The sequence below is a fragment of the Mauremys mutica genome, chromosome 7 (assembly GCF_020497125.1).
Source record: "Mauremys mutica isolate MM-2020 ecotype Southern chromosome 7, ASM2049712v1, whole genome shotgun sequence".
Taxonomy (NCBI): Eukaryota; Metazoa; Chordata; order Testudines; family Geoemydidae; genus Mauremys; species Mauremys mutica.
The window spans coordinates 64,910,599-64,931,457 of record NC_059078.1 but is presented as its reverse complement, the minus strand read 5'-3'; the positions used below and the strand labels follow the sequence as shown (position 1 = coordinate 64,931,457).

At 42.4% G+C, this 20,859-nt stretch overlaps 2 protein-coding genes across 2 annotated transcripts in view; both read right to left on the bottom strand.

Annotated features, from left to right (window-relative positions):
* KAT6B (lysine acetyltransferase 6B) overlaps window positions 1-20,859 on the bottom strand; it is a 199,787-nt gene that overhangs the window by 103,382 nt on the left and 75,546 nt on the right. The gene's annotated exons all lie outside the window — the stretch shown is intronic.
* Window positions 6,220-6,807, bottom strand: LOC123374069 (60S ribosomal protein L11-like). Its single transcript, XM_045023515.1, has one exon. It carries the CDS (start codon window positions 6,798-6,800, stop codon window positions 6,264-6,266), a length of 537 nt encoding a protein of 178 aa, XP_044879450.1. The 5' UTR covers window positions 6,801-6,807; the 3' UTR covers window positions 6,220-6,263.

Genomic DNA, 20,859 nt, shown 5'->3' with positions numbered 1-20,859 from the left:
TTATAGACTGCAATCAACTCACCCTTTAATTTTCTCTTTGTTAAGCTAAATAGATTGTGTTCTTTGAGTCTATCACTATAAAGCAGGTTTTCTAATCCTTTAATCATTCTTGTGGCTCTTTACGTCACCTAGACCTCTAAAAGAAACTACTGTCCACTACATCATCTGCAGTCAGATAACACCCTGAAACTTTTAAGGTAGAGTACAGACTTTGCCATTAGCCTGCTGTGTGAACATGGGCAAGTCATTTCACCTCTCTGTGCTTCTGTTTCTAATAAATATTGACCTCTTTGTAAAGCCCTTTGAAATCTACTGATGCAAAGTGCTACATAAAAAGCTAGGTATCATTATTGTAAAAGAACAAACAAATCCAGTGGAATGCTATAGATAATCACAAGGGAGTGGGAGAGGATTTTCTATTTAAAGGAAAGGCTAACTAAATGTAATGAAAGACAGGTGGAGGCCAGGGATGTAGGCAAACTTGAAGAAAACCTAGTAACAGCCAAAAAAGAGCTCAAAATCCATTCAGGGACCAGCTGCCAAGGAAGAAAACAGAGAACACTCCTTCAGTGTTTTGTTTGGAGGATCCCCCTCAGTTCCCTCCAGCTTTCACTGGGGCTTCACGCTCAAGTCCCCCTATCTCTAGGGGATCTTAGGGCAAACACAACTTCAGCTTTACACTAAAGACTCACAGATCTACCTCTCTAAACTGGATCTGTCTCCTTCTGTCTAAATTAATATTGTCGCCTCTTTCTAGTATCTTTGTTGAGGTGCAGCTGCCAAAGTAAGTTCAACGCCGCCAAAATTAAATTATTGATCTTTTCCTTCCCAAGATCTCCCACTATCCTCCCTGTAACTCAGATCTGTAATCAGGGCCTCATCTTTGACTCCAGCTTCTCTCAAGATCCACACAACTAGACTGCATCTAAATCTTACTGCTGCTTCTTGTGCAAGGTCCTCAAAATCCAGCCTCCAATGACTCACAAAAATACCAGGTTAGTTATCCCCAAAGAGTCAGTGTACACACCAGCCTGTTTGATTCAATTGAGGATCAGCTCCCATACTGAACAATCATAAGTTTATTATGTTAAGATTTAAGAGATAGTGAGCAAGGATAATACATGCTTTCTAGAAACCAAACTTAACTTTAACAGGCTAATCATATGTCTAAAAGCTGTCTTATTTACCTAAATGTCCTTTACAGTGCTTCCAACCAAGGCAAGATGGGATCCCCTTTTCATGAATGCAATCGTACTGCCCAGTTGCTTTCTCAGGTGCAGGATAAAGGTGTGTCCATTTGCCTTCATCTTTTATCCCACAAATCCACTGTTTGTCCCCCAAGTCAGGATGACCCCCTCTCCTCCCTGTGATTATTCCCTGGTGTACTGACTTCATGCTGACTTTGTATGCAAATAGAGCGTTTGCTGTGTTGGTTTATAATGCTTAATTTACATGTCAACTGAGGCATACATCCTTTATGTGGCAGAAATATGTTTGTCAACCCTGCCTTGAATCAGACTTTTTTAGGAACATATTTTCAGGGTATACGTACACACACCCATCTAACACAGTATCTGTACAAATATTCACAACAATATTCATGACTGGTGTGCCTCTGTTTTTTTATTGAAAACCTCACATGCCATTCTTTATGGATACATACTATGAAAACAGTGTCCACTAGGTGTGATGAGTTTGTCAGACCTGTCATGAGTTAGTTACAGAAGAGGGAGTTCTTAGGGTCACATACTTGTCTTCACTTTTAGGCTTAACACCACCTTATCAATCATCTCTTAAACACCATCAACTATTGCTTCTGTTGTACTAACATGCCACCACTTATCCTTGGGAAGGGCACCTTTAAAATCCAAAGAGACACTATATTATCCTTCTTCAAATCTCACCTTACAACATGCCTCTGCCACGATGCCTATAAAACATTTGACAAGGGGCAGGAAGTTGGTGTGCTATGATACTGCTTATGAAGTTCTTAGTCTTCCTGTTTCCTTGTACACCCCTGTTAGCTGAATCCTGTTGTTGTCTCTCCTCTTATACTTTGATTGTATGGAACTCTCTGGGGTAGGGCCCTGTCCTTTTGTTATATACGTGTACAGTGCCTTGCACCACAGGGTCTCTAACTGCTCTTGCAATACAAATTATAAATACGAAGATGAAGCAGGATATCGGGGACACAGATGTGACCATACCAGCGATCAGACAGAGGCACACTTCAGAGCGTAGGGGCCTAGTAAGCATGACTGTTTTCAAAGCCTTTGGGAAAGCATATCCTCTAAGGGGACTGAAGCAACTTATTTCTTTAGTATTAAATTACTTCATTACTATAATGCTGTGCTTGCCCAGATGTTCACATAACTGCATATTTTCTATTCATAACATTATCAAAGTCATCCTACATAAATGTTGATAATATGTTTGCAGTGTAGCAAAAAATATGTAATATGTAGCACAAGGCAATTAATCTTTTTGGGAAAATGTTTAACTGAATATTAAATTGATCACATATATGTTTTATTTAAGTCCTCTTTTGTGGCAAGGTTGCTATCTGATTTGAATTGCCTTGGAATAAACAGAGCAGTATGGGCTTCATGGGACCAGACTAAACACTTGAAATGTCATCTTAATCAGAAGAACTCCTCCAGTCATTGCGCTTCGGCAGTAAATTGTTTAATTTCTACACACCAAAGCAAATCACACAAGAAATAAATACCCTCATCCTCAAACAGAAAACCAACAACTGGCCTGTTTGCTTTTGAGACTTAAAAGGGCTAGAAAAAGGAGGCCAAGGAGAATTGATTTGAAGTCTGAAACAAGACAATGTCAAATGAAATGCAGAAATTCTAATCAAACAACGTTCATTCCTCATACATCCACTACCTATATATGGACCTGTATAATATTGTTTTATTGAAAGTCAAACATTGTGGAATTCACACTCATGGAAACAGATTATTTCTTCATCATAGACATATTGTGCTTTCATTTAATTAGTTTAAGAATAAGCACAGTACAAATCATATTTCATCTGAATTAAAAGGGCATTCAGCTCACTTACATGGAAGCACATTAGGGAATTTACACTACCTAATACCAATTCACCATGTTAGCTAGTGTGAAGAGGCTTGCAGGAAACATCAGGCATTCCATTTATCTGTTGTTGAGAGCTGCTGATTTGTCTCTGGTAAATATCCCAAGTAAGTACTATGCCATTTAACAAGAGTGTCATTTAGGTTCACTATACTGTATTTACTTAAGTGCCTTGTACATTATGCAACAATACAGATAATGAACACACATCCTGACAGCTATGAAAACAGATTCCTGGTCTCCCTGGTGAAAACGGGAAAAAACTGCACAAATGTCCGATGGAACAAGTGTGAGGCCATTTAACTTCTGATCCAACAGAAACTGAACTCTACTCTCAAAAGCATTATTATTTAACAGCTAAGACACTGAAGTCACTCATGGACTCCTTGCTTTACAAACCAGTACACATGAGACATGATGCCATTGAAAATCCACCAATATTTATGATAAATACCAGTGCAGTTCATACAAGTCTTCTGAAGGAATTATGACTTATGTGAATAGCAGTCTTAGTGTATCAGGTGCTGAAATCCATGGCAGAGAGGTAATGAAGGTGAATAAGTCAAGTAGTCCTAAGCCATGTGGAGATGCTTAAATTGTTGGTATTTCAATAGGAACCAGCCAGTTATCATTAATCCATGCTACTTTAGATACATAAATAATAGTGCCTATTAAATGCTTCCAAGTACAGTTCCACAGGAAAAAATAATTCCATTTTATAATTACTCTGACTAAAGAGACGCTATATCACCACACTTAATTTTTAAAACAAGCAAAATGTCTCCATGCAAAATTAGACTAAGTAATTTTAACAACTGATGCCACATACTCAAGTCCACAAGTAGCAAAGAACAAAAGTAATGTTCTGTTTACAGCAGTCTACCAGTTTTTGGCAAAGTTTTAAGATATATATGCTACTGATATACATAAGGATCAAACCGAAATGCTTTAGAAAAAGGAAATTTAAAAAGATTGGATTCCAAATCATTGATAGTAATGTAATATATATGATTAACAGTTTTTATTATTTAGAGACACATTTTCAAAAATAGGAACCTAGTCAGGTCCATTTTTGACCCCTAAATAAGCTATCTGATTTTGAAAAGTACAGGGTACCTAGCAGTTCCTACTGCAGTAAGACCATGCTGTTTACAGAGAGTGAAATTAAAGCCTGGTACTGTGAGGCCAATAGGTAAGGATCTCTCCACCATGATTTTTTGAGGGATTCTCCAAACAACAGATCAGACAGCCTGTACTTTATAGATAAGACTTTAGAGTAGAGTCACAGTATCAGGGTGCATCTGGCTATTACTCTGCTTAGTGTAACTTTTCACAATACTTTCAGCATGTTCAGATCTGCATCAGGAGAGGAGACAACATGGCAACAGCATTGCTAGTAGCCACTGGTGGGAAAGCTCACTCCCTCCAAAGCAGGGTGGATAAAAATCTGATTTATTTTTTAATATTTTTTTTTAAAATCCATTTTTTTTATTTAAAACCGATTTTTTTGATAAAATGCTTTTTGAGGAAAAAAACTAAAGATTGTTTTAATTAAGATATATTATAGCTCAAAGATATCTCATCATGGAATAGAGATTATAAATTCTAATTCCATAGTATGAGACAATATATTAATGTAATGTTTAAGAAAGTTTTGTAAATGAGTTCCAAAAGTTCATGGATTAGGGACCCAGTCTTATGGGTTCCACAGGCTTCTATATAGATTATTTAGGTTAATCTTTCTATCTACACAATGGGACTCAGTGCTCAGTCTAGAAGATACCGGGACCTGGGGCAGAGTGGGGGCAGAGCCTGGGAGGAGCGGGGCTGGACTGTGGGCAGGGCTGATGGCACCCCAATGTGTCCCGATATTTTAGTATTGTGATCTGGTCACCCTACTTGAGATCTACCATCCCATTCTCTCACTAGAAGGAAAAACCTATAATGGCAGCAGGCTGTAAAAGAGACCCAGTTTGGGAATATTTTAATGAAGTTCCTCTACCTGTGGGAAGACAGGCATGCGTGCAAAATACAAACAGTGCAACAAAGAAATGCAAGGCCTGGTCACCCGAATGAAACATCATCATGAGAAGTGCTCCTTCTCAGGAGGAAGCTGCGTTGAAGATGATGAAGGGAACATGTCTGAGCATGCAGGATCTTCAGGTTGGTAAACTTTTTTATTTCACGCTTCATTCTTAAAGACTGCCTGTCTTCCTTCTGGACTATTCTTGAATTCTCATATTTGAGCAAAATAATATAGTTGTTACCCTATGGTACTATCATTTTAGATGCAGTTGTGATAAAAAATAAATAGCTGAAATAGGCAGATCTTCCCTTTACAATTTCACCTTTAATGTAGTACGGAGTGTCAGTGAATGCAATGAGTAATACTAAATGAGCAGTGTGGTAATAATAATTATTAAATAACTGCATTGACTTATTTTATTTAGGAGAATCCATCCTAAACATACAGGATTCTGAAGACTATCCACCTTCAAGATCACCATCATTTTCTATAGTTTCAGAGTTATGTGCCAATGATAGTGTTTCAGTCACATCATGTATGTCACATAGCCACCTGTAGCAAAAAGGAAAAAAAAAATCTCCATCATCCAGAAACAACCATAGATAAATCTGTGACAAGAACCAGCAGATTACAAAAAGGTAATTGATTAAAAAATTGCCCGGTTTGTTTATGCAACAAACTCTCCTTTCCGTATAATTGAGAACTAACATGGCTCAGTCATTAAGACCAAAATACAGTCCACCCAACAGAGCAGATGTTGCAGGCAAATTGCTGGATAAAGTATATGAAAGAGAAACTGAGCAGTGTGCAAAAGGTCTAGAGGGTGAAATTGTTAACCTGAGTCTTGATGGGTGGAACAATGTCAATAACAATCCTGTTGTATGTGCTTGTGTAACAACAGAAGAAGGGAATGTCTTCCTTACAGAAACAACTGATACATCAGGAAATGCACACTCAGCAGAATACTTACAAGAAGTAGCAGTAAAAGCTATAACAAACTATGAAAAAAATATTCAAATGTCTAGTACGCAGCTTGGTCACAGACAATGCTGCAAATGTATCCAAGATGAGCAGAATTTTTTTTTTTAAAATGTTAGAAAATTTTATTAGCACTTTTGGTAACCGGAACTGCTCATTTGCCAGGAAGGATGATGCCATCGTACTTCTGCTGGAACCAACGCATGGCCTCCTCCTTCCCAATTCTGTGCTTGGCTCCAATGGAGCCAGTTTTGCATTTCTTGTCAGCAATGCTGAAGCCCGGCCTGCCCAGAACCACATAGAAGTCCAGGCCATAGATGCCAATGCTGGGATCGTATTTAATTCCCAGATCAATGTGCTCCTGGATTCCAAAGCCAAAGTTCCCAGTGTCTGAAAAGTTGTTTTTCCTCAACTCATATTCTCGCACCTTCAACCCTTTCTCCAGAATCTCCTCTGCTTTGGCCCCACGAACCGTGCAGTGAACAGCAATATTTTCATTTCTCCTGATTCCAAAGGATCTGACAGTGTATCGAGCCTTTGAGAAGACAGGAGTCTGGCCTGTGAGCTGCTCCAGCACTTTGGCTGCCCGGGTGAGTCTGTCACCACTTTCCCCAACACAAATATTGAGACAGAGTTTGCAGATGTGCAGCTCACGCATGGGGTTCTCCTTCTCACCCTGATCTTGCGCCATGATGGAGGCGTGAGAGTACCAAACTAATAACATACAGTTGCAGTGCTCATTTGATGCACCTCCTAGCCAGGGGCGGCTCCAGACCCCAGCACGCCAAGCGCGTGCTTGGGGTGGCATGCCGTGGGGGGCGCTCTGCCGGTCGCCGCGAGGGCAGCAGGCGGCTCCGGTGGACCTCCCGCAGGCGTGCCTGCGAAGGGTGCGCTGGTCCCGCGCGGCTCCGGTGGACCTCCCGCAGGCGTGCCTGCGGAGGGTGCGCTGGTGGCCGCGCGGGACCAGTGCACCTTCCGCAGGCACGCCTGTGGGAGGTCCACCGGAGCCGCGGGACCAGCGACCGGCAGAGCACCTCCTGCGGCATGCCGCCCTGCTTGGAGCGGCGAAATATCTAGAGCCGCCCCTGTTCCTAGCCAAAGACTTCAGTGTTCCAGAAACAAAGGCTAATGTTGTTGAAATTGCAAAAAAAATACTTCCGTAACAAACACTTTGCAGCAGCTGCTCTGAAAAAAGTGTGAGGAACCAAGCTAACTCTCCCACAAGACGCGTGATGGAACTCAGTAATGGACTGTTTTGAGCACTATATCAAGAATTGGCCTAATCTGATGACAGTTTGTGAACAAAATCATGAAAAAATAGATGGCAGTGTCACAGCCAACGTTCTCAACATTGGGCTTAAGAGAAATGGTGAACATATGCTAAGTACCCTGAAGCCTATTGCTGTAGCCTTGAACAAAATGCAGGGAAATAGCTGTTTTATTGCAGATGCTGTTGAAATTTGGAGGAACTAAGTGAGATCTTAAAAAGAGAAATATGCAATGACAGAGTTAAATTACAAGCATTAAAAAAATGAATGGGACCGGCAGTATCTCCAGCTCATTCTTCTTGCAAATATTCTCAATACTTGGTACCAGGGTCAAACCTTAACTGCTTAAGAGGAGTTGGCTATGACATGGACATCCAGCAATCATCCCTCTATAATGCCAACTATAATAAACTTCAGAGCTAAGGGTGAACCATTCAAGAAATATATGTTTGCTGATGATGTTTTAAAGAAAGTCACACCAGTGAACTGGTGGAGTTCACTTTATCACTTCATCAGTCTCTGAAGCCAAGTGCTTATCTCACTTTTAACAGCAGTAGCTTCTTCTGCCAGTGCAGAAAGAATATTTTCTTCCTTTGGACTAATTCATTCCAAATTGAGAAATTGTTTGGGACCTGAAAATAAGCAGGAAAGCTTGTTTTTCTTTTCCAGATTATGAACAAACAGGAAAATGAAGGTGAAGATGACTGATTTAGCTGCAGAAGCCAATATTTTAAGTTTCTCATGTTGACCTGGCTGACACAGTCGACTTAATTTTTGTTTTTTAAATATTTCATTTAACTATTTTAATTAAAAACAATTTTAACAAAAACAAATCTGATTTTAAAAAACTTGACTGTTTAATTCAAAAATTCATATGCTTGTTTTGTTAAAATATTATATGTTTGCTGTTGAAGAAAAAAATCCACAATACATAATGTTGTTGTTTTAGTTAAATAAAACAATTTAAAATGTCTGTCTGGTGTTGTTCTCCTCCTAATACAGCATGGCAAGAAAATCCTCCAAATATTAACAATTAACCTGTTGAATTGGAGATAGTTCACCTCTCAATGACTTCAGAAATATCTGCTTCAATTACCTTTGGTATATGAAATAACCAATCATTCATTTTCTGATATAGCTGTAAAACTAATCTGAAAAGTTTTCAAAATAAATCACTTTTAAAAAAATGTATAGTGTGTACCTTCTAAAAATGAAACCTACATCTATCTCCGAGTTGTGAAGAATATGTATTAAGGTTATAACAACCAACAAGAATGCACTTTTATGTAGAAATACATGATTAAATTGAGTCTTCCTGGCTAGTGATTTAAACCAATTTGATTTAAATCAAATCCACCCTCTTCCAAACAACCAGGCTTTAGCAGCAAAGAGAGTGAAAAACAGTTACCATTTGGGAAACTAATCACACACACAGACTAGAAAGACAAAAAGATTATTAGATTTCTAGGCCTTGTCAACAATAGAAAGTTGTATACTGCTGTAACTAAACCTAAAGCTGTACACACGCTGCTTATATTTTTTTTTCCATACAAGAAGGGGAATGAGTAGTATAAGGCACCTTTAAACCAGTATAACTGCATCTGTACTAAGTTTTCCTCTTAGGAGCTGTTGAAACTAACTAGAGATGCAGAAGAAAGTCTGAAGAAACAGTCTACTTATGCCTATCTAAAGTGTTCATTTGGCCTCCATCACTATAGCATCCGAACACTTTCCAATGGTGTATTCATCCTCACACCAACCATGAAAAAGGGCAGTGCTATTATCCCCATTTTACAGATGGGGAATTGAGCTATGAAGAGGCTAAGTAAGTTGCCCAAGGTCATACAGGAAGTCTGTGGTGGAGCAGAGAACTGAATCCAGGTCTTCCTCATGTCCTAGGCCAGGGATCGGCAACCTTTGGCATGCAGCCCGCCAAGGTAAGCACCCCGTCGGGCTGGGCCGGCTTGTTTACCTGCCGCGTCCGCAGGTTCGGCTGATTGCAGCTCCAAGTGGCCGCGGTTCGCCGCTCCTGGCCAATGGGGCTGCAGGAAGCGGCGCCGGGCTGAGGGATATGCTGGCCGCTGCTTCCCACAGCTCCCATTGGCCTGGAGCGGCGAACCATGGCCAGTGGGAGCTGCGATCGGCCGAACCTGCGGACGCAGCAGGTAAACAAACCAGACCGCGTGTCAAAGGTTGCCGATCCCTGGCCTAGGCCATGTCCTAACCACTGGAGATTCCTTCCTCTCAATTTACTTGTGATAGTACCCCAAAAAATCCCCCCAACATGCCACACAAAAACTCCTCCTGATAGATGGTATTGCTGATCTGAATTGGTGTCCAAACAATGCAGACCTCTTTCAGTACTGAAATCTGTATTTGTTTGCTTCTGTTTAACTTTACTAGGTTGATTACAGAAATCTTATTTTAAAAAGCCCAATAAACTTAAATGTCTATAAGATTAAAACTGCAATAATTAATGTATTTTACATAATGCTATTTCAAGGTAAAGAGATAAGGTTAAAATCTTACAGGAAAATCCTAGCCCCACTGAAGTCAATGGGAGTTTTGCCACTGACTTTAAGGGACTAGGATTTCACACTTATGGTTTAAAAAACATCTTCTGCAAATTGTTTAAGTGAACCAGGTTTGGGTACGTCATTTAAGAGGCCCTGTGCTTTACAAAAAGCAGTTATGTGTTTTACTATTGGTAAGCTAAAATGTACTTACAATTCAAACCATTTTCTTTTAAAGTTTGTTTGAACCTTGCTTTCAGGGCCAAATAAACTGGCTGCTACTAAATCCAATGTATGTTTCACGTTTGCAAAATGATCAAGCAAGGCATACAAGACTTAGTAAGAAAGCACTCTAAAGTAACCTGATCTGAGCAGAGCGCCTTAGACCACTGCCAAAGAAAAAGCATGATCTAGTTATTCCACATGCACCAAAAACATTTTGATAGGCTAATTAATCATGAACATAACTTTTCAGACATTACATAATTTCACACAGACTTGCTTCTAGCTCCTGCCAAAAAAAATAACGATTTGTATGAGAAATAAATCAATACTTAAAAAGAAGCGACAGTGACAAAACAAGAAAAAGGGAGGGAAAGAAAGGGAAGAGTTGGGGGGAAAAGCTGAACATTAATACTGCAAAAAAATGTCTTATCTGTTTAATTTTACTGCTCAAAGCACAGTAAAACCCAGAGTACAAAAGTGAGATATTAGTTCAAATGTACGTATAAAAAAATAATTTCTCTCCCCTGATGACATCCATCACAAAGTCACTATCAGCCAATCTAATTGTGATCTCCACAGTTAGATACAAAGGGAAGCCATAAAACACAGTTTCTCAATCTCTGGTACTCCTGTTTGGGGAAGTTAATATCCCTCAATGATAAAATACATTAAATTTATCATCTTGGATAAATTGTTACTTGTAAACCCACTAGAGTTGAATTATTAATACTTTATATTGATGCAATATTCTCTAAAGGTTTTATCTGTTTGACAGCATGTCAACATCTGTCTTCAATAAGTCAATATATGATCAACACGATCTGTTCAAAACAGATGCAAAACCAATAAAAAAAGTTTTTTAAAATTTCCCTTTCAATATAAATTGAAATAAAAACAATTAACAAGACATTTAAATTGCTGTAATCATTATTACAGTCAGGAGAGGGTCAGAAAGATAGTCTAATGGTAGGCTACTAGACTGACTCCAGACTCCAAGTGATATGGATTCATTTCCCAGCTCAGCCAGAGACTTCCCACATGACCTTGGGTAAATCACTTAATCTACTCTGTATCTGAGTTTTCTATCTGTAAAAGGATTTTTACCTCACAAAAGGTGTTGAGAATAAAATCCATTCACGAACATAACTTTGGGAAGCATTCTGACACTATGCAGATGAGGGTTATGAATTGGCTAGACAGATAAGACAAAGAAATGAAACAGACAAGTCTAGATTTCCATTTCTGAGTATTAGATCAGTAGTTAATCGGATGCCACTATGATTTCTGCTGTTGTCTGGAATATTTAAATCATCTGCTAACTATACTATACCAGTTTTGCCAGAATTCACATGCACAACAATAAAAATCAGGAAATTAAAAATGTCAGTTGCCCCGTCAATGAAAATGTATGTAAGGAGCCAGGGTTAACTACTTTGCATCACTGTTAAGTGGTGCTCCCTTTAAGTCTAACAGAGGGCTTGAAAATTCACTTGTCAAAGGCAATAAACAGCACCATTTAATTTATACTGTGGTAACATGCATAGTGTGCTGCTTGCTAAACAATAAGAAATAATGTCCTTGATCTGAAAAGCATAGTCCTTGGAAAATGAGGTGCGGATGGGGTTATAGCATCTATTTCCACAGAATTTTAGTTATCAGGGCTGTGAAATAAGTTTGCACAAGCAGCAAAGAGTCCTGTGGCACCTTATAGACTAACAGACGTATTGGAGCATGAGCTTTCGTGGGTGAATACCCACTTCGTCAGATGCAAGTTTGCATGGGAGGTTATGTGGGCAGACAGCAGTAATGTCACTGCTACAATTTGTGAAAGCAAACAAACAGTAAAAATGATAAAAATCATGTTAATTTCACATCTCCTTCTGGTTGGGCAAGTTACGGTCGGTGGCAGAAGTGGAAAGCAGTGGAGGTATTGACTAGGCAGGACAAACCGATTCATTTCCCCCCCCCCCCCGCCTCGTTTTCCCCCCTCCCCCAAAAAAAGGTCTGGAAAGACATAGACCACTGGAGACTAATATCCATAAAAACTTACTCTAGAACTGTCAAGAGCTTCTAGAGTTGGCAGCATATTCTCACCTACTTGCCATCAAAAGACCCTCCTGATGCCCTATAACCTCTCAACCTAAAAGTCTACCTTCTCAACCTCTCCAAAATAAAACCTCTCAATAAAGACAGCCTTCTCCCTTATAGGTAGTCACTTTATGCCATCTAACCACAAACCACCTTCAAGTATTATCATCCTTCCAAGTCCACTCTCTATCTGCAAAATACCTCCCCACAAGGAAGCACACACGAGTCTCACCCAAACACCAGAAGACAAGTGCTCTGAAATGTAACCGACTCCATCACTGAGGCCAAGTTGGAGAACATGATCCATCCACAGTGGAAAAGCCAACTAATACCCTGACTCGGGGTGACAAACTACCACAAACACACCCTCTGTGCATGCTTCAAAACCCTGATCTCCAACAGCAGTGAAAATTGTGGGAATGAGGCAGTGGTGGTGAAGAATTGACGGGAGACTTTCTTCCCTTTCTCCATCAGTCCTCCAAAGACTGTCTCAGCAATTGCAATGGAACCAAGCAAGCAGAAGCTTTAACTAATGCTCGGAATTGAAACTACATGCATAATAGGACTACACTTCCCAACGTGCACAAGATCTGATGGCATGGGTGTCATGGGTCAACAGACTGAAAGAGATAATGGTCCCTGCAATGCTGTAAGTGAATAACATTCAACTTGCTATTTGCACAAGCACATTTTAATTCTAAGACTGACTAATTGGGTCACGAATCATAACTGCAATTACTACAAATCTACAGGATCACATAAACCAACCAAACAGCAAATAGGAAGCAAGTGCCAGATATTTTTTTAAAAAGTTGTCATAACTTTGGAAGCAGTGTGTTTCAAGGCCATGCATAATGTAAAGCAATTTAGAAATGAAGATCGTCAGTCTTCATTCAATGCTTTAAATTTAGTAACAAGTTAATAGCATTCAAGTAGAGTTGGTGAACATGTACACTCAATCTGATCAAAGATCAAAATAGACCATGCTGTACAATCTATTTTAAACAGTTCAGTTTTCCAAAAAGCACTAGATTCAGCCATTCAAAAATTTCAGAGATTACTCTTTTGCTTTGGCTAGGTTTCTGTATGGCAAAATAAAATTTCTGAAGTTCTCTGGGAGCAAACAGGTCACAAAAAAGATCATACGGGCAGACACCCTGAAAGGTTAGATTTAAAAGATACTGGCCTACATTTTCAATAGGCTCTAATGATTTGGGTGCTCAACTTAAGATATAGGAGTATGAAGACAGGTTCTCAAAACTTTCTGACAATGAGGCCCCTTTAAGATGTCCAACGGAGCTCCCAAATATGAAGACACGTAAAAATCACTTTTGAAATTTAGCCTATTAGCTACTTAAACAGCTGTACTCATAACCTGCCTATTCCCATAAATGAATAGGTGATAACATGGAATCAAAAACCTGATAAATATCACTGTAAGTTGCCTTACAATTGTGTAGGACATCTACTGAATTGAAATCTATGCCAGGTGGGTCATGTAATGCCTGCTCTGGTGACCTTTCGTCTTATGGCCAAACTACCGAACAAAGTTTGCTAGTAACATGGTTGTATTTTGAGCATGTTTCTGATACACTGATATAGTCTGTCTGTACACAGTAGTCCACTTTTACTACATGTAAATTACCAAAGATTTAGTTATTCACCAACACTATTGAAATTACTGCACAAAACAATGTTAAACTCACATAATGTGTTGGTATTCAGTCCTCCCCTTGGCCAATTCCAGCCATGTAATGACCACTGAAGGATGATGAAGCCTGTCTCTAGTTAGAGACCCCCATTCTTTCTACTAAGTGAGCTGTGTGGATGGTAACTTGTGATCCTTTAACTCTGCAGGGGAAAATGGTACCAATGGCAAAGCACCAATCTACACTAAATTTACAGCCACATGTACTTCAGCAACAACAACAGGACTATTTGTTTACTACATGTTTTAGCTTGGTGAGTTCTGAAACAATCAAGAGAATAAATCTTGAGACAGTCCAAGTTTAAAATGAAATAGTTTTAATCACAGCAATGCTACAGGAGTACTAGATCAATATCCTGCTGATCCTTCATTTTACCAACTGCTAAGAGAAGGTAGCTTTACAGAAAGAAAAAAGAAGGCCGGACAACCACCCATGTTCATAAACAGTCTGAAGAGAGCACAGAAGTTCTAGACATCCCTTCTGAATACCTCATTAGTGCAGAGCAATGCAGCAAGTCAATTAGCAGCCCAATTACATTAAGTTTGTAAATCACTTTAAAAAAACCTAAATACTAGAAAGTTAATATTCAGCTACCCCAGTTGAAGATACTGGACAATTATTGTATCCTTAGATCAGGGTAATGTATTTCAACATAGTTTTGTTCTCTATGTATACTTTCTGGAGTGAGGAGAAGGAGGTAACATATGTTCTCTAAACCCTGTTAACAGCTATCGTGTGGTTAAGAATCAATTTCATATTATATTAGCTGTGTGTCTAATTTAGTGCAGATCTATAGAATAAAACATTTATTTTTAAAGAATCATTAGTATATTATTAACTATGTACAATAACAGTGTATCTGATTTTTTTCCCTCCAGCAATACTTCACTTGATACTCATTCATCTCCAGGATTATCATATAACTACCAGTTTAAGGCTGAATCAATGTTTTTTCACTTGACTGAACAACCCAATCAATAGCAACAAGGACAAAAAGCAAACTGCTGTTCATGCTGCTAGTTCCCCTTGGGCTTGGTGTTACAGAACCATGTTAGATAGATCCCACCACACAGTGCTCAATGTGACACTGATCACTCTGTAGGCACAGTACAGGGTACTGATATCATCTATATGGCTAAATCAACAGAGATAATTACTTGCACCTTAAGAAAATTAAACAGTTGTCAAGGCAAAAGAGTTGAAAAACTATTTGTATCTTGCACTGCTAAGAAAAAAAAAATCAACCCACCATTTCTATATACATGATACACTTGAACATAAGATATTATATAATTAAAACAAAACAGTTGACTATAGATAAAAGCTTTTTTAAATTTGACATATATTTGCACATATGAAAATCAAATTGTTCATGCCAACTACTAGAATCAACAAGGTTGTCCTTTCAACCCATCATGTTATAAAGACTTCAAAAATTACACCAATCACAATTTCATTATGTATTTGGCATACAGAAAACATGTTTTATATTTTGTACATTACTTAACACATTTTCAGTTTAACACATGAATAGCAAGTGGATAAGGGGGAAAAAAAGAGATAGGAAATGGCTACAAGCTTTCACCGTTTAAATCCTTAGAAGTATTTGTTTAAAATATATTCCCAGAAATCTTTAGTGTGCACATTAGGTTTACTCGCTGGTTTGTCCATTGTGTGTTCTAATCCTTCTAAAGTACCAAGTATGTGGATTCTGTTGAACCCAGTGATACTAATATAGTTCTGTTCCAAGACAGTGTTATTTTTAGAATATACAGCAAAATAATGGCTAGTACCAATGTACCCATTATGTGACAGCCTAGAACTTCCACAAATATGAAGGAACTAGCTTCCGTATCCTGGAAAAAACAAGTCTGTTCACATGCTGTGTTTGGGATATTCCAGCTAACCAAATCCATACCATGTGCATTTAATTGACTGGCAGACTCACATTCTTTAGTTATATTTAGCGTTAGCTTTCATCTTTGCAAGGGTTTACAGAAATTACTGAGCAAGCACAAAATGTCACTTACATACTAGCGTTCTCTTAAATTATTTAAATTTATAACAGAACATATATAAAAATGATCCTATCCAAGGCTCTAAGTACCTTCACTAAAAATTTAAAAAACACAATTAAAAAAAAAGCTAGCAGCTATCCTCCTCCCCAATCAAAAATAAGCACTTATCAAAAATAATCCCCAAAATACCCCCTCTCCAAAAACTGGAGTAAATTAGATGGGACCCATAGAATACCTTGAAGTAGGGGTTTTCAACCTTTTTCTTTCTGAGCCCTTCCCCCACCCCCCATGCTATAAAAACTCCACGGCCCCCTGTGCCACAATAACTGGTTTTCTGCACATAAAAGCCAGGGCCAGCGTTAGGGGGTAGCAAGCAGGGCAATTGCCTGGGGCCACATGACACAGGGGCCCCCAGAAGTTACATTGCTCAGGCTTCAGCTTCAGCCCCGGATGACAGGGCTCAGGGCCCTGGGCTTCAGCCCCATGCAGTGGGGCTTCGTCTTTCTGCCCTGGGCCCCAGCAAGTCTAACACTGATCATGGTTGGAGGACCCCTGAAACCTGATTGCGGCCCCTCAGCAGGCCCCGGACCCCTGGCTGAGAACCACTGCCTTGAAGGTCACCAAATCTGACTACTCCGTGTGAAGCAGAGTGAGAGTGTACAGATACCAAAGCTAGAGAAAGACTTTCACAGAGAACAACTTACTGGGGGTTCATTCTTTTTTATACCATCTTCACCTTGAGCACTTGTGGTGATTGCAACAGCAGTTGGCATCTGAAGAAGTGAGGTTTTTTACCCACAAAAGCTTATGCCCAAATAAATCTGTTAGTCTTTATGGTCCCACCAGACTTCTTATTGTTTTTGTGGATACAGACTAACATGGCTACCCCTTGATAGTTGGCACTTTATGTTTGAAGTCAATGCAGTGCTGTTGAAAGATACCTGTAAACTGTTGAGTCCCGATCCAGCTCACCCCACCCCCACAAAAAACAAGAAAAAACAAACAAACAAAAAAAACCCAACAACTCTGTACATGTGTTGTAGAATCAAAGCCAGACTTCCTGGGATCTACTTTTATTAACAAAGGGGTAATTCTAAAATATACTATGTAGCCCACAGTCTAAGCTTTCACCCAAGGCCTTGCTGCTTCCTGAGTTGACTGGTTGATTCGGGTACCATGTACCAGGCCAAAGGTGCCTCTGCCAAAGGCCAAAGCCCATCACCCTCATATTCACAATGAAGTGGAATGAACCAAACTGCCCATAAGTCACCAGTAATCAACATGAAGTCCCTTGCAAGGTTTCAACACCTGCTACCAACGTGAGGAAACAAGAGAAACCTACGAACCTGTAATATTATCATATTGACAGCCCTAGAAACAGAGAAAGACGGTTACTCACCGTTGTAACTGTTGTTCTTCGAGATGTGTTGCTCCTATCCATTCCAGTTAGGTGTGCGCGCGCCGCGTGCACGGCTCGTCGGAAGATTTTTACCCTAGCAACACTCGGCGGGTCGGCTGGGCGCCCCCTGGAGTGGCGCCGCTATAGCGCCGAATATATACCCCAGCCGACCCGTCCGCTCCTCAGTTCCTTCTTGCCGGCTACTCCGACAGTGAGGAAGGAGGGCGGGTCTGGAATGGATAGGAGCAACACATCTCGAAGAACAACAGTTACAACGGTGAGTAACCGTCTTTTCTTCTTCGAGTGATTGCTCCTATGCATTCCAGTTAGGTGATTCCCAAGCCTTACCTAGGCGGTGGGGTCGGAGTGAGACGTGGCAGAGTGTAAGACTGCTGAGCCGAAGGCCGCATCGTCTCTAGATTGTTGCACCAACGCGTAGTGGGCAGCAAAGGTGTGGACTGAAGACCAGGTAGCCGCCCGACAGATGTCCTGGATGGGGACATGGGCCAGGAAGGCGGCAGAAGCAGCTTGCGCTCTCGTAGAGTGAGCGGTGAGATGGCTAGCTGGCACGTGAGCAAGCTCGTAGCATGTCCGGATACATGCCGTCACCCAGAAGGAGATCCTCTGAGAGGAGACCGGCTTGCCCTTCATGCGATCAGCAACCGCGACGAATAGCTGGGGCGAACGCCGGAAGGGTTTCGTTCGCTCTATGTAAAACGCGAGGGCCCTGCGGACGTCGAGGCTGTGAAGCTGTTGTTCACGACATGAGGCATGCGGCTTCGGGGAAAAAACCGGGAGGAAAATGTCCTGGTTCACATGGAAGGCCAACACCACCTTAGGGAGGAAGGCCGGGTGTGGCCGAAGCTGTACCTTGTCGGCATGGAAGATGGTATACGATGGACCAGCCGTTAGGGCGTGAAGCTCGGAAACTCGTCTTGCTGATGTTATAGCGACGAGAAAGGCCGTTTTCCATGACAAATAGAGAAGGGAACACGTGGCCAAGGGCTCAAAGGGGGCTCCCATAAGCTTGGCTAGAACTAAGTTCAAATCCCAGGAGGGTGTAGGACGCCGTATCGGCGGGTACAAGCGATCTAGTCCCTTAAGGAAGCGGGAAACCATCTGATTGGAAAAGATGGACCGTTCTCCTACGCCAGGTCGAAAGGCAGAAATTGCCGCCAGGTGCACCTTCAAGGAGGAGACCGCGAGACCTTGCTCCTTGAGAGACCAGAGGTAGTCCAGGATCGTAGGAATAGGGACTGCGAAAGGATTGAGACCCTTCTGATCGCACCAGAGTGCGAAACACTTCCACTTCGCGAGGTAGGTCGATCGAGTGGAAGGCTTTCTGCTTTCCATCAGGACTTGCTGCACCGCCGCAGAGCAGTCACGCTCCGCTCGGGTCAGCCACGTAGGAACCAAGCTGTAAGATGGAGGGACTGCAGGTCCGGGTGGCGAAGCCTGCCGAACTCCTGTGTTATCAGGTCCGGCCATAAGGGGAGGGGAATGGGATCCCGCACTGAGAGGTCGAACAGCAGGGTGTACCAGTGCTGTCTCGGCCAGGCCGGAGCGACGAGTATGAGACGGGCCCTGTCCCTCCGGAGCTTGAGTAGCACCCGGTGTACGAGGGGGAACGGAGGGAAGGCATACAGCAGGTGACCCGTCCAGGAGCGGAGGAATGCGTCCAATAGGGAGCCCTGGGAGCGACCCTGGTAAGAACAGAACTGGTGACATTTCCTGTTCTCTTTGGAGGCAAACAGGTCTATTTGGGGAACACCCCACCTCTGGAAAACTGTGTGGATAACATCTGGGCGAATTGACTACTCGTGGGAGAGGAATGACCTGCTGAGATGGTCGGCCAACGTGTTCTGCACTCCTGGAAGAAATGATGCTACCAGGTGAATAGAGTGGGTTATACAGAAGTCCCAAAGGTGCATCACCTCCGTGCAAAGCAGGGAGGAACGCGCCCCCCCCCCCCCCGCCTGTTCACGTAAAACATCGCCATCGTGTTGTCCGCGAAAACGGCCACGCAGCGCCCTTGGAGATGGGCGTGGAAGGTTTGACACGCCAAGCGAATCGCCCGCAGCTCCCTGACATTGATATGAAGGGAGAGCTCTCGAGGCGACCATAGACCCTGGGTGTGCAGGTTGTCGAGGTGTGCACCCCACCCCAATGCCGAAGCATCCGTGGTCAGTGTGACAGATGGGTGGGGTGGGCAGAATGGAACTCCGGCACATACTACCTCTGGGTTCAGCCACCAGTTGAGCGGTTCGAAGGTTGATCTCGGGACTGTGACCACCATATCTATGGAGTCGCGGTGCGGGCGGTACACTGACTCCAGCCAAGTTTGAAAGGGGCAAAGACGCAGCCTCGCGTACATGGTCACGAATGTGCATGCCGCCATGTGGCCGAGGAGGCGGAGGCAGGACCGCACCGTCGTAGTCAGAAAGGACTGTAGGTCTCGGACAAGGGAAGCCAAAGTCTGGTGCCAAGGTAGAGGGAGGCAGGCCCTGGCTAAATTGGAATCCAGGACCGCACCGATGAACTCCACCCTTTGTGTTGGAGCCAAGGTAGACTTTTCGGCGTTGATCATGAGGCCTAGCCTTTGGAACAGGCCTAGGATCTCGGCCATTTGACTTGTTACCAGTTGGCGGGAAGGTCCGCGGATCAGCCAGTCGTCGAGATACGAGTAAACATGTATGCGACGACGGCGAAGGGCCACAGCCACCACTGCCATGCACTTGGTGAAGACCCTCGGTGCCGTTGAGAGGCCGAAGGGGAGCACCGTAAACTGGTAGTGTATACTGTTGACGACGAAGCGCAGATAGCGTCAATGAGGGGGGTAAATCGCGGTATGAAAGTATGCGTCCCTCATGTCGAGGGCGGCAAACCAGTCTCCAGGATCCAGGGAGGGGATAATGGTCCCCAGGGTTACCATGCGGAACTTGAGCTTGACCAGAAATCTGTTGAGCTCTCGGAGGTCGAGGATTGGACGCAGACCTCCCTTTGCCTTGGGGATCAGGAAATAACGGGAGTAAAATCCCCTGCCTCGCATGCCTTCCGGCACCTCCTCTATGGCACCCAAACTCAACAGAGTCTTGACCTCTTGTAAGAGGAACTGCTCGTGAGAGGGGTCCCTGAAGAGGGACAGGGAGGGTGGGTGGGAGGGAGGGGGCGAAACAAATTGGAGTCGGTAACCAAACTGCACCGTGCGGAGCACCCAGTTGTCTATTGTTATGTGGGACCACGCAGGCAGGAAGTGGGAAAGACGGCTGGAAAATAACGGGGAAGGATCCGGTAAATAAACTGGTGGGCCGCCCTCGGGCGTACCCTCAAAAGTTTTGTTTAGGTCCCAGGGGGGGCTTGGAGGGCGCTTGGGGCTGATTCCCCCGGTTGCCCGACAGTCTACGCCGATTCACCCTGCCCCTGCGCCTATTATCAGGGCGCGGCCTGGTCTGGTTGAACGGGCGGTATGGTTGTGTCCTGAAGGATCTCCGCTGGGTAACTGGCGTATGCATTCCCAGGGAGCGGATAGT